Below are 14192 nucleotides of genomic sequence, written 5' to 3'. Positions count from 1 at the left end.
CCCCCTCCCGGCTCGGCCCGGCCCCGGCGCGGCCACAGCCCCGGGCTCTGGGGCGGCGCAGGCAGCCTCTGGACTCTCCGGCGCGCCGCCGCGTCCCCAGACAAAGGCTTGGCCGGCGGCCCCGGCCCGCTGCGCCCTCGGCTCCCCGCCTCCGGGGCTCGCCGCTCTTCGCCCCCGCTCTCGGCTCGGCGCGCCCCGGCCGGCCGCAAAGTTTCTCGGGCGTCAGCGGCGACTGCGCCTCGCGCCGGCGATGGCCGCGGAGCTGAGCATGGGGCCGGAGCTGCCCACCAGCCCGCTGGCCATGGAGTATGTCAACGACTTCGACCTGCTCAAGTTCGACGTGAAGAAGGAGCCGCTGGGACGCGCGGAGCGCCCGGGTCGGCCCTGCACGCGCCTGCAGCCAGCGGGCTCGGTGTCGTCCACACCGCTCAGCACGCCGTGCAGTTCGGTGCCCTCCTCTCCCAGCTTCAGCCCGACCGAACAGAAGACCCACCTCGAGGACCTGTACTGGATGGCGAGCAACTACCAGCAGATGAACCCCGAAGCGCTCAACCTGACGCCCGAGGACGCGGTGGAGGCGCTCATCGGCTCGCACCCGGTGCCACAGCCGTTGCAGAGCTTCGACGGCTTCCGCGGCGCGCACCACCACCACCACCACCACCACCCGCACCCTCACCACGCGTACCCGGGCGCCGGCGTGGCCCACGAAGAGCTGGGCCCGCACGCGCACCCGCACCATCACCACCACCACCAAGCGTCGCCTCCGCCGTCCAGCGCGGCCAGCCCCGCGCAGCAGCTGCCCACCAGCCACCCGGGGCCCGGGGCGCACGCGGCAGCCGCGGCCACGGCGGCGGGCGGCAGCGGCAGCGTGGAGGACCGCTTCTCCGACGACCAGCTCGTGTCCATGTCGGTGCGCGAGCTGAACCGCCACCTGCGGGGCTTCACCAAGGACGAGGTGATCCGCCTGAAGCAGAAGCGGCGGACCCTGAAGAACCGGGGCTACGCCCAGTCGTGCAGGTATAAACGCGTCCAGCAGAAACACCACCTGGAGAACGAGAAGACGCAGCTCATTCAGCAGGTGGAGCAGCTTAAGCAGGAGGTGTCCCGGCTGGCCCGAGAAAGAGACGCCTACAAGGTCAAGTGCGAAAAACTCGCCAACTCCGGCTTCAGGGAGGCGGGCTCCACCAGCGACAGCCCTTCCTCTCCCGAGTTCTTTCTGTGAGTCGCGGCCGGCCCCGGCCCCCGCCCCTGCCCTAGCCTGGACTCCCTGCCCCGCGTCCCCCAGCCCTGGACTGCCCTGGACCCTGTCCCCGCCTCGGCCCTAGCCTTGACCTGTTTGACTGGAGGGAGAGGGAGGAACGGCGCGCGGGACGCGGGCGACGGGAGGGCGCGCGGGCAGGCAGGGGACCTTGGCCGGGGCGAGAGAGGCGCGCGCCAGCGCCACCTCCTAGACTCGAGCAGAGCCAGAGCGAGACGAGGGGGGTGGGAAGTCCCGGAGCAACTTTTCTCCCGGCTGGAGGGCGGCAAGGCACAGTCCCGAGGCGTCGCCGAGGCCGCCTGGAGACTCCTGGTTTTCTGAACTTTGCGCGCTCGGCCGGAGCCGCTGCCTCGCGGTCCGGAGCGCGGTGCAGCCCAGGAAGAGAGCCGCGAGGCGAGGCGAGGCGAGGCGAGGGCACCCTGGCGTCCCGCGGGCGCCGGAGGAGACTGAGCAAAGGAAGAAAGGACGGACGGGTCTGTCTGTCTGTCCAGGGCCCGGAGAACACTGGCTCTCAGCCCGGAGACTCGAGCCTCAGTTAGGACGTTCTGCGCGCAAATCTCATCCATTTTATTGCCTGCTCGATTATATAGAAAAAATACGAAAATCTGCATTAAAAATATTAATCCTGCATGCTGGACATGTATGGTAATAATTTCTATTTTGTACCATTTTCTTGTTTAACTTTAGCATGTTGTTGATCATGGATCATCACCCCCGTATTTCTTTGAGTGAGAAGGAATCGCAGTTCGGAAACTCCCGCGGCTGCTGGCCGGGTTTCCACCCCGGCTGTCGGCTTGTAAATACCCGCCCCGCCAAATCGCTTAGAGAACGTGGCAGCAAGCTGAGCGTCTTTGTTTGGGTTTATTATGACGGCAAACATTTATTTTTTTTGTAAGTGAAGAAAAAGTTCCGGGCATTTTGCATCAGAAAACAACTTTGTCTAGGGACGCCCTTGGAAGTTGCACGTTTTCCACCCGCCCCACCCACCCCCCGTGTGGTCTTCTTTCTCCCTCTCACTTTAGTTATAAAATTTGTCTTTGTTGAAAGAGGGTTGGAGTCCCAGCTCCGGAGTAACAGGGCAGAGCAGCTGCGGAGTTCTGCACCCCCAAGTCGGAGAGGGTCCTCTCCCCCAGCCGGGTATTATGGCTAAATTGACACCCATCACGAGATCAAATGGAAAACTCTTCCCAGTGGTGACCTGAACTTGTGTTGAACCAACCACCATGCCCAGAATGTATCCGAAACCCAAACATTGGCAAGTAATTTTGCAACTTTCAAGTGTGTTCTTTAGACAGGCAAGTTAGTGTGTTTCTTTCCCTGCTTTTGAGATAGCGGGGGTTATTGGTGGTGTCCTGCCCCTTCAGTTGTATAATAGTTCTAGGGAAATCTGGGTGTTTTTCTTTATTATTACCTTTTTTTTTTTTTCCTGCAGGTCAGTAAAAGGATTTAAGTTGCACTGACAAAAATACCAAAATAAAAAAGCGTATTTTTTAGTTCCCCTTTGAAATTGCTGGCGCTGCTGGCCAGATGCATTTTTGAGTTTGTATTAGTTGATAAATTAACAGTAATAACAAGATTGTATGAACCGCATGGTGCTTGCAGTTTTAAATATTGTGGATATTCGTCCTGCATCAGAAACGAGCTTCGGTTTTTATGGATTCAACTGTGTTGAAATCAAATTTGCTGCAACAGAAATTGTTTTTATTTCATGTAAAATAAGGGATCAATTTCAAACCCTGCTTATGATATGAAAATATTAAAACCTAGTCTATTGTAGTTTTATTCAGACTGGTTTCTGTTTTTTGGTTATTAAAATGGTTTCCTATTTTGCTTATTAAAACCATGGAAATGGTGTTTATTTAGAGGAATCTGCGCTCACCCGACTGCGACTCTCTTCTCTTGCCTCTTCAAGAGGAGCTTCAATTTTCTGGCACTCTCACCCCCCCTGGCCAGTGGAGAAACACACCAAGTCCAAGCAAATCTCTCCCTTGAGTGTGTGAGTGTGTGTGTGCACGTGAACCTCAAATGTGTTTTCTGCTTCTCACCGCAGGTATGGGGCTGGCCAGGATCTGGTTTGTGAGCAGAGAGGGGGGTACACGGGGCTTTCAGGCTGGGGCCTCAGGACTGGCCTGCTATCTGCTGCTCAGCTCTGCAGTAGTGATGGCTAGAGCCCAGGAGCCTGGGAGCTTCCATCCTGATGGGGAAGTGGACTCAACAACCCTCTCCTTCTTGCCCTCTGGCCTGGGCTGCAATGCCCTGGACTTTCTGGAGCTGCCCAGAGCTGGGGAGCCTGCTCTGAGTGGAGGCCCAGTCCTCTCCCCCCAGGGCTTGCAGAAGCCAGTGGGATCCAGGTCCAGACTCTTCAGATTGAAAAGTACAGACTTGTTTCCTGGGGGCAGTGTGCTGAGGGCATGCCTGCCACTCAGGGCTGGAGCCCTCCATCCCAAAGAAAGACATTGCATGCAGCAGACCAGAATTTCAGTGGCTCCCCAAGCCAGGGGTTCGAGGGGGTTCGGGGCTTCGGTCTGTTGCAGCGGCTCCAGCTCTAACTTGGAGGTACTCACCTGGAACACCTTCACTTTTCCAGACTCTTAGAAGAGCCCACCTAGGTCTCCCCAAGCCTCTCTGGGCTTCCTTGAAACCCTGTGCCTCACCTAGAGTTGGCTTCAGACCCTTCTAAGAGTCAGAGTTGGGACACCTCCATCCCTAAATCCAAGACAAGTTCTGTACCTTTGGCAATGCCTGTTTCCAAGGGGCTTCTGGCTTCCCCGGACCTAATAACCTGCAGTCAGTGAGACACAACCTTCTGTCCCTGGGGTTCTCTGACCTGGGGGTTCTCACATGGAATTTCATGGGGAATTGCAGGAGACCTAAGCAGCAGAACCCTGGCCAGAAACTAGAGCTGGGAAAAGCCTGGGAGAAGGAAGGAGAAGGAAACTAGCATGGAATTGATTTTGGCTTTGGATTCTGGAGGCCTGGGGGTGGTGGGAAGTGTCTGGCAAATGTGTTGGGGGGTCCAAAAAGCAAGGATGCAAATAATATTAGTAGCCATATATATTTAATAACGTTTTGGTGTCGTTTAGTAGGAGAGGTTGGAGATTTTCCAGTTAAAGTCAAAGGCCCAGTTTCTTTCACCAGCCCAAAGGGGTTTATGGCAGGGAAGGCTTAGACTGATACGGGAGGCAGATGGTGGCGAGAGCGCGACTGCGGGGTCACAGTCTGTGTGCGCCTGGGTGGAGGGGCAAGGGGCTGGATAGGCGGGCAATTGCATGCGCAAGTACAGATGATGGCCCTTGACAAAAGCATGCCCACCTATACAGCTGGGTCCCCTTGGGGAGCAAGAGGTGTTGGGTCAGGTGGAGCTCTGGAAGGAAGCCCGCTGGGTGACTTCAGAGACAGGGAGTCCATGCTGTGGGGCTTGGGCCCCTCCGAAACCATCCCAAGCAGAATGACATCCTCCACCTCCAGTCCCTGCACTCGGCGGGAAAGCCTTCCTCGGTGGGGAAGGTTGCAAACTTCAAAGCATTGGTTTTCTTTCCCCAGACCACAGAGACAGACCCCATCGAGCTGACCCAGGATGACATGGAGGCTCTGGCCGGTTCATGGCGACTGGTCGCTTCTCCGAATTGCTGACCATCCCACGACGCAGCTCTAGAGACACACGGACTCACAGACACCCGAGCACCCACACCCTGCACCCACACTGACGCCCTTGCGGACGGTCAGTCTCTGCACCGACCCACGTGTGCGCACTGAGCGGCCACCCCCGGCGCGCGCAGGCGACAGCCGGCAGAGGCGCGGCGCACGGGCGGAGGCCGGACCTCGGGAGCCCCCGGGGCGGCTCCGCGCGCAGACAAGCCCCGGCCCCGCCGCGTCTGCGCCCACCGCCCGCCGCCCCCACCCGCCGGCCGCCTCAGGTCGGCGCCCACCAGCGCAGCCAAAGAGCAGGGTCCGAAGGCTCTCGGGCTCGTCCTGCGCCCCGCACCTTCCTTTTCTCTCCCCAGGCTTCCAGCGGCTCGCCGGCTCCTCGCGATCTCCCACGAGCCCGGGGGAGGAGGAACCTACCCGGTGTCCGGCGGCTTCCTCCGCGCACCTGCCCCCGCAGACAGGCTGGCGCCTGCGCTGGTCACAGACGCGGAGACAGACCCCGGGTGCACCCAGGAGACACCCAGGCCCCGGACGGCGACCCGCCCGAGTCGCGCCCCTGCTGGGTGGCGCGTCCCGCGCAAAGCCCCGCTCATGCGACCCGCATCTCGGGCGCGCGGGAGGCGGTGCTGGCGATTGCGTCGCCGCCACCTCCAGCGAGGCTTCTGGGTGCTCTGCAGCCTCGCCAGCGCCCTAGGGGTGGAGGCGTCAGCCCCCCTCTTGTCCCCTCTCACCCTTTCTGTGCCACTTCCCTTTCAGAAAACTTTCTCCTTCCTTTCTCCCTTTTTCTTTTCTTACCCCACTGTCGTTACCCCGTGCAGCCTGGCGGGGAAGGCGGTGCGCAAAGGAAGCGGATTTGGAGGTGTCTGTTAATTTTGTGTCGGGGACCTGCAGAGATGGGGATGAGGGTCTGGCCTGGGGGAGCCCAGCACAGCTCTGGGCTCTTGCTTCCAGCGCTGCAGTGATCCAGCCTTTCAGCTCCATCTTTCTGCCCGGGGCAGGGCTGGCTGGGGTTCGCCTGGGAGCGAGGTGTCTGCTGGGGGAAGTGCCGGCAAATTTCCTTTCTCGGTGAAAGGGATCTGCGGGGAAACTCGGGCTGAGATTCCTCTTTGACTCACAGCCAGACTTCCTTCAGTCCAGGGTGTCGGGGCTTTCTGGGGCTGGACGACCCCCCTTCGCTGTCAGAGGGGCCCAGTTCCCACCATCAGTGCAGCCTGGTGGTTCCCCGGTGCAGGCTTGCAGTGGGAGCTGCCCCGGCCCCACACCAGACACGTGGGGAAGGACATTGGGTTTATTCTGTGACTTAGAGCCACAGCTTCTGCAACTTCAGGCAACCCTCCACCCCTCACCCACCCATCCCTACTCTTCAAGTTTTTTCTCTCCAGGCTCTGGGAAACAGCTGGATTTAGAGATGGTAGTTGTTCCTTTGCAGGCTTTCAGATGCAAAACCCGCATTCAGGGACCTTCTGTTTTCAGAAAGGAAAACCCAGAACCCTCCCCTCTGCAGCACGCAGTCTGGAGGCCTGGCTTCTTCTAAGAAATAGTAGTCTTTGGGTTTGTTATACACGGAAGGGAGGGTTAGCGGTCAGCTCTGCACCAATCCCCCCACCAAAATAAAAGCCCTCCAGTGGCAATTTCTGTAGACAGGGTTTTTTATAGTGCAGCCCTCCTAAAAGAAGTGACTCTGTTTAAAAAGCTGCTCCGGTGCTTGTGCCCAGCACAGTGCTCTCAAGAGGTATGTCAGCTTGCAGAAAAGTGAGAATTCTGTGTCCGGGATGTTGGAAATAGTAGCCTTGTGGCTTCCAGGCTGGTGCTTTCCTGGTGACTAGCATTAGCTCCCTGTTGAAGATGGTTCGTCCTTTTTACAGTTCCTGCTCCTGGCAGCAGGTGTCCAGACCCTGGGGAGCACATATTCTCCAGGCCCTGCAAACCTGCCTGTGCCTCCATGCCATCCTCAGCACGCTGTAGCTGCCTCCTGGCCATGCCCACCTGCTCCGTGTTCTACATGCATTTTCCTTGCCTTATGTGGCTCATAATACCCTTGTCATTGTTCTACACATATTATCTTAAAAGATGCATTTAGATAAGAAAATTGGCACTAACTATTCTCACTAGAAAGAAATTAAATATATGAGATCAGTTGCTGCTCCAATAGGGAAAACCACCTAAATTGATAATAAGGATTGTTCTGAAGCAAAGCTCAGCTTTAGCTACTTCTTTGCATTCTTTGCATGCAAAGTTACTTTCATGTAAAATATGACCTACTCATTACGTGGTCCTTTTTATTAGCACTAAATAGGGGTGATGGCCTCTTGCTGGTGGCATTGGGAGGAGGCCTGATAGTTTCTGGAAGAAGCCAATTTCAGTATGAGATGAGAGCTGAAGCACATAGGTCCAATGTTTCAATTGTGTTTTCTGTTTTGGGGAGTCCTGTGCATTTCACCAGGGCTGGCACTTCTTCTGGGAAAGGGACGGGGTGGCATGGGGGGAAGCAAAGAGCTGGGAGGGTCAAGCAGGGACTAAGCCTGGCCTTGTGACTCTATGGGAATCAGGAACTGAGGCTGCGCTGGGCTCACTGTCATGTTCTTGTGTGTCTTCTGATCTGACATGTTCACCACCTTGGCCCTGCCAGGGTTGCCTGCATCGGGACTGTCCTGAGGCTGGGCTGCGGGCTTTCTGAGGCTGGGTGATTCCCCCTTTGCTGTCAGAGGGGACCAGCTTCCACCATCAGTGCAGCCTGGAGGCTCCTGGGTGCAGGCTTGCAGTGGGAGCTGCCAGGTTCCACCTGGACACATCTGGAAGGGCATTTGGTTTATCCCAGCCTGACTGAGGACGCAGCTGGGCTGCCCTTCCCAACGAGGAGTTTGGCATCTGCCCTCCTTTGTATCCTGGGAGCCCAAGCTGGTGCACACGTCTCTGTTCACTGACAGGGGCAAGCAGACCACAGAGCATCAGAGGTGTGGCTGAGTCACCAGGTTAGTCCCATTATGATATTTCACTAAACTCTCTGAAGTGTGGGCTACTGCTCTCCATCTACACAGGTCAGTGATGGGCAGTAGGCCCAGAGTGGTCACCTCTTGCCTGGTGTCACTCATTGGAAGATTTAGAAGGTAAATAACCCCCTATAGGAGGCCAAAATTTGTACTTTGCCACCAAACTCCATGAGTCCATGATCCTTTATCTGAAACACTTGGAAGCGATGGGCAAAAGGGTGTAGGGGGAGGGGAACACACGGGGAAAACAGGAGGGGACAGCTTTCTTTCTAATTCTCCTTTCAGAGGCAATCTCTTGGGGGCACCCTCAGTGCTCTTCAGCCACCAAAGTCCCTGCCCAGGCACGGAGATGGGCTTTGGGGGCAAACACGACAAAGGTGTCAGAAGGAAATTGCTGCTCAGCCTCTCATTTTTGTCTCTCACAGAGGAGCTGCCTGGGTCTGGAGTGTGCATGTGTGAGTGCGTGTCCGTGTGTGTGTGTGAGTCTGTGTGTGTACACGAGGGTTCATCAACAGTCCTCTCACCTCTCATCTGTTCTCAGCTGAACTTTCCAGTACATATATCATTATCAGGGCAGGTGTTTAGAAGGAAGCAGCCTTTAGGTGAGGCAGTTTTGACGGAATCATCCATAGCTTCACTGAAGCTGTTTCTGGTGTGACATCAAAGCTTTGGACCTGCACAGGGATGTGCAGACACTCTTAGGGCAGGCGCATGCATAGACACATGCGTGTCACCCATGCTCATACAGAGCCAGGTGTGCATATGCACGCATGTTCAAAGGCAGAATCCACATGCACGTCCATGGTGCTAACTATGCACTCTTAAACAAGTGCACACACATGTGTGCATGCATTGCACATGCACTCATATGTGTCCACACCCAGGTGTGTCATGTCCAAATCCTCATGCACTTTTACCCGGTGTGCATAAAACTATACAACTATGCACTTAACTATATGGATTGAGACTCTCATGGAAACACAATATATTACTTATGTAGCTACATTGTCACAAAATGCATATGGACCTGTGCACATCCCCACAAGCTCACACACACACTGGCCTTCACATTCATTTACACACAAGCACCATGTAGCAAGTGAAATGTGGCACTGGTGGGGTTAACACAGGCCCACACTCCCATAAATATTTATATGAAGTACTCAAGCTCTCCAAGTGGGAAAAGAAAACTCTCCCCACCGGCCCCTGTAAATCACGCAGCTGCTCTGTGTTACCTGTCAGATCAGGACAGTGCCACGCAGGACTTGCTCCAAGAGGGCGACCACATACGTGCTGGAGCACACGGCCCTCTCCACACCTAGCCAGACATCCGAGCAAATGTGCCAAAGCCGGTCTCCGCTCTAGGATTCTTCTGGAGCAGCAAAAGGAAGCATTTGAATGCCTCCGCTGCTGCTACGCGTGCAGAGTGGGAGAGGGAGCCAAGCCTTTTTGTGAATATCTGAGACTTGGCTTCTCCAGTGAAGACAGTAATTATCCTGGAGGAATAGTACATGGGGCTTTGGCAAGGAGGAGGGTGCAAAAGAGGGGTGGGGGCCATGGGCTTATCCAGGCTTGCTACACAGGACCTTTAGCTTCTGGGGCTGCTCTCTAACACCCAAGTTTAGAGTCCTAGGAGCCTGTGGAATTGCAGTTCTCTGCAGTTGCTATAAGCCTGTGTTCCGTGGATACTCTGCTTTCAGTTCTGCCACCCAAGCTCGTTCATTCCATCATTGAATAAATATTTATTGCATGTCTTCCATATGCCAGGCGCTGTGCTAAGTGCTGACAATACAACGAGCGAAACAGAAACAATCATAGCAAACAAATCCTCATGGAGTTTGCAATCTAATATGAGGCTGAGAGAGAGGGGGAAGGTGAGAGAGGGAGAGAAGGAAGGAGAGAGGGAAAGAGGAGGGGAGAGAAAGACAGAGAGACAGGAGCTAGATGTTGTATTAATCAGTGTACAGTTCCAGAAATAAGTGCTGTGGAGGAAATAAACCTGACCCTCTAAGATCTACATAATAATGATGGTGATAGAGACTGAGAAAAGTGGTCAGGGAGGGCTTCCTGGAGGAAGTGATGTCTTCGGTCTGAATAGGAGTTGTCCAGGTCAAATGGGTAGGGGAAGAAACTTCTGGGTCTAAATTTCTTTTAGATGTAATTAATTTTAAAATAAGTTATTAGCATTTTTTTGGTTTCCTCTCTGATTTTCTCTCCCTCTACTTTCTCTCCTTGTTCTGTTGCTGCCATACTGGCTGCTTTACTGTTTCTGAAACATGCTACCTCCTATCCTTGCTTAGGGCCTGTGCTTTAGCTGTCCCTTGTCTGCATCATTCGGCCCCCAGATAAGCAGCCTCAGCTCCTACAAATCCTTGCTCAGCACTCACTGCCTTGATGAGGCTTCGCCTGACCACTGTATTCTATCTGGCAGCCTATCCCCTGCCATCTCTCACTGGGTGATCCTGACCTGCCTTATTCTGCTCTACCCTCTCTTTTCTTTTTTTGTTTTTCCCCTAACATGAATCACCTTAGAACACTGGGGTATTTTTCATTTTTTGCTTATTTCTACTTCTGCCTGCCAGTGCTTACGGTCTATGGGGGTCAAGGTCTGATGACTGTTTTGTTCCCTGAGGTTCCTGCACCACACAAATGGGGCCTGGCACTTAGTAGGACTTCAATAATCTAGTCATTGCTTGATTGCTTAGATGAATGTGTATTGAGTAAAAGATAAAGAAGACTTTCTTTTTTTTTTAAAGATTTATTTATTTATCTATACAATCACTGGGTACAGTCAGAAGCGCGGGAGGGTGAGAGAATTCACCAGAGCCAGAGTGGGGAACAGAACAGGCAGACCGACGAAATACACTGCTGAGGGAAGCAGCAGGTGCAGCAGGAGAGGTCTGCGCCATGTGGGACCCTCGGCATTGGCCAGGGATTGAACCGGTGCTGCAGAGGCTGCAGGCGGCTTCGCAGCCTAGCACTCAACCGCTGCGCCACCAGGGGAGGCCCAGGTAAAGAAGACTTTCATAAATGTTATTTCATTTCATCTTTTTTACATCAACATCTATTATTTGTCTATCTATCTATCTATCTATCTATCTATCTATCTATCTATCTATCTATCTATCTATCTATCTATCTATCTATCTGTCTATCTATCCATCCATCCATCTATCCATCTACCTAGTCTTTCATTATCTGTCTGCCTGAGTGTGTCTATTAATCTATGCAGTTTTTAATTACTCTTTCTAATATACACTACTAAATTTTTAAAAGGATTGTTTCCATGTCACCCTGCAGATTCCTGTACACCTCAACAGTGTACTTTGCCACACATTTTGATGTCTGTGAGAATGACTGATGTCAGTCTGAGAGGCAGGTGGGGAGCAGTGGGATGGCACTCAGAGGAGGGAGCGGGGAAGGGTGCAAAGCAGACCTTATCTCCTTGTTTCTCCTCTTCTCTTGGTTGGTCTTTGAAGAGAAAAAAAGCAGGAGTGTGGGGTGCATCAGGGAAGTGTCTCAGGATTCCAGGGCAGGAGATCCACCTGCTCCTGCCTCCTGGTCCCCATTTTATCCTTCCCCTTGCTCTACTCTCACACGGGGGAAAACAACACAAAACGAAACAAAACTCCTCCTCCCTGTTGCTTTCTGAGCTGAGAAGAAAGCTTCCTAAATACTTTGTCCCCTTGACAAGTTATTTTTAAAAAGAAATAATGTCTCTAAATCCAACGTTTGTGATGATTTCTTTTTAAAAAAGAAAACACTTCACAAATCAACTGCTCTCTTGTTTTAAGCAATTGCTCTGGCTTGGAGAGCAGGCTGCTTGGTAAACACACTTTGTAAACATCCAGAGAAGAGTGTATTCAGTGTCCACAAGTCAAAATCAGCCTTCCCCGAGCTCCTGTTTTCTATTTCACTGACACGCGGGAAGCGTGTCACCTCCCCTGATGGTGGAGGTAGATGAAGGGAGGCTGGCGGGGCTCTCCTTGCTGGAGGTCATTCCCCTCCCCACCCCACCCCCCTGAAATCCAAGGCTGGGGAGTCATAGCACGTCCAGGAGCATTGTCCCCTGCTGTGCCTCCCCCACTCCTTACCCCCTGGCCTTCCTCATGTGGCTTCTGGCTCTTTACCTGCCATTGAAGGCGGCAGGTTCATTTCACAGCTAGGGTAAACTGAGTCAGGGGAATCTTGTCTCCAAGCAGACCTGGGAGAGAACGTGTCTCCAGCTACCTGTTAAGCCCAATGTGCCAGGTGAACTCCTGGAAGTCCTTCTTGTTCTAAGAAATCAGCTGATTTCTTGGGGATGCATCTACTTTCCTATGCCTCCTCAGAGGCCCTTTCCACCACCACACCTTGCTTTGGAATGTGCCGCTTCAATTCCCAGAGCTTTATCAACTTGCCTTCCAGGCCCCACCCTATTCCTGTCAGGCCCCAGGGTCCTCCTTCAGAACTTACCTCTGACCACATCACCGTCTTGTTTGCAACATCAAATTTGCCCCTGAGGAGATCAGTGCTCCAAATTTCAGTTCCACCTAAACATCGATTTGGTAGCTCAGGAGGGTGAGCCCAGATTCTGAGGCAATTTGCAGGAGGTCAAAGGGCAGGAATGAAGTGCGGAGGCACCTGGGAAGTATCTGTCCTGGCCTGTAGGGGGGCTTCCCATATTTGCTGCTCATCAGCCTGTCCAGCCTCTGTCTTCTTCAAGGTCAACAGAGACCCATCTTTCTCTGGATTTTAAACTTTTGTATAGTAAGAAAGTTGCATATAATTTGTATTACAGACAGAAGGCATCTAAAATACCTTTTTTTTTTTGCTTCAGGTCTCTAAAAAGGATAGGTCTGTGGCGTCCTTGGGTGGCCCACCTTCTCTGTTTGCATGAAGGAGAATGCTCCAGAAGACCAAGAACGGCCCCAAAGTCCTGCTCTCAAATAGTAGAAGCATTAGGCTGAAGTTCAGGAAATTGTTGATAAGTGACAGATATTCATTCTGCTGTGAAAGATCTGTGAGCCAGAGGTTGGTCCTGGGGATTCTTTAGGGCATATTATCCAAGAGGTGGTTTGTGGGTAGCAACGGACCCAGAATGGGGTCACTAAGGCTCTACCATGTCAGACTCATCAGCTTTCATCTTTCATAGATAGAGCAGGGACTGTGGCCTTGAAGATTCTTATTTGACAATTTCCATGTGCCTGGCACTGTTATGTTTTATAGTTATTAACTCCCGTGACCCTCACCATACCCAGCAAGGCAGGGGAATGCTCTTATCCCAATTTTCTGCAATAGAAAATGGAATCAGAGAAGTTAAGTAACTTGACCAAGGATGCACAGCTAGTAAGGGCAGTGCTGAGATTCAAACACAGGCAGTCTAAGTCTTGAGTTTCTATTTTCAACTCTATACTCTTCTGAAGCTGGGGTGGGATGATAAGTGAGGTAGATTTTGTAACTGACTTAAAAAGGCTTCTAGGATTTTATTCAGTGGAGATTTCATTCAGAGCAGAGGGCTGGCCACACCCTCCCCCCAGCCCTCTACCTCCCTCATTGCAGAAGCACCCCCTCCCCACCCTCTTCCTACACTGTCTTGACCCTGCCTTTAAATTAATTCTTCTGAGATTGATGAGTCTTGCTAAGAAATCATCCACGGCTCCTATCACCTCCGGACACATCCCAACTTCTATGGCCTGGCCGTCAGGTGCTGCCCCATCAGCCCTGGCTTCTCCATTCAGGCTTCTCTCTGTATCCTGTGCTGTAGCCAGGCTGACCCTGAACCTGCCTCGTGTTCTGCAGCCTCTACCCCTGATCTGAGCTGTTTCCTCATGAAGTTCTCTGCTACTCACCGTCCTCCCTTTGTAGGTCATTTCCTTATGTGATTGCTCCTAGGTCACGCTTTCCTTCCTCTGAAATCCTCACTGGAGCTGGCATGGGGGTCTAGAAGGATTCAGGTTGTGGAGCTGGCAGGCCTGACTTTAAACCCAGCTCCTCCTCTTGCTACATCCTCCTGAGCCTTGGCTGCATCATGGTTAAATGGGGTGCACTGTGTCCACTTGCGGCTTCAGGAAGGATCTGTTGCCATGCATCCTGTCAGTAATGCCAGGTGGGTGCTGGGATGCAGCATGCCCCAGTGGGGTCTCTCCAGGAAGATGTGCCTTCTGCAGAGATGGCTGGCTCAGAGTCATTTCTGGTTGCTTGCAGTATCTGGGCTTAGGGAGCTCAGGAAATGCTCCTAGAAGCTTCCTGGAAGGACCTGCCTTTGCTGCAAGCCTAGATTCCCGGAAGAGCAGCTGGGAGGCTGTGGAGCAGGT

The 14192-nt window shown here is 53.3% G+C and overlaps 1 protein-coding gene across 1 annotated transcript; it reads left to right on the top strand.

The window, feature by feature from the left end:
• Positions 1 to 250: 250 nt before the first annotated feature.
• On the top strand, positions 251 to 3443 carry MAFB (MAF bZIP transcription factor B). The gene has a single exon (XM_037521438.2). The coding sequence runs from the start codon at positions 251 to 253 to the stop codon at positions 1220 to 1222; it is 972 nt and encodes a 323-aa protein (XP_037377335.1). The 3' UTR covers positions 1223 to 3443.
• Positions 3444 to 14192: the final 10749 nt, after the last annotated feature.

Source organism: Talpa occidentalis, unplaced genomic scaffold (genome assembly GCF_014898055.3).
Source record: "Talpa occidentalis isolate TD23 unplaced genomic scaffold, MPIMG_talOcc4v2.1 talOcc4.10, whole genome shotgun sequence".
Lineage (NCBI taxonomy): Eukaryota > Metazoa > Chordata > Mammalia > Eulipotyphla > Talpidae > Talpa > Talpa occidentalis.
The sequence above is the reverse complement of the archived record's forward strand: the minus strand, read 5'-3'. Positions and strand labels throughout refer to the sequence as shown.

What these genes read in the sequence shown, in the direction of transcription:
- MAFB (XM_037521438.2), top strand. Translation starts at nt 251, where the DNA reads ATGGCCGCGGAGCTGAGCATGGGGCCGGAGCTGCCCACCAGCCCGCTG.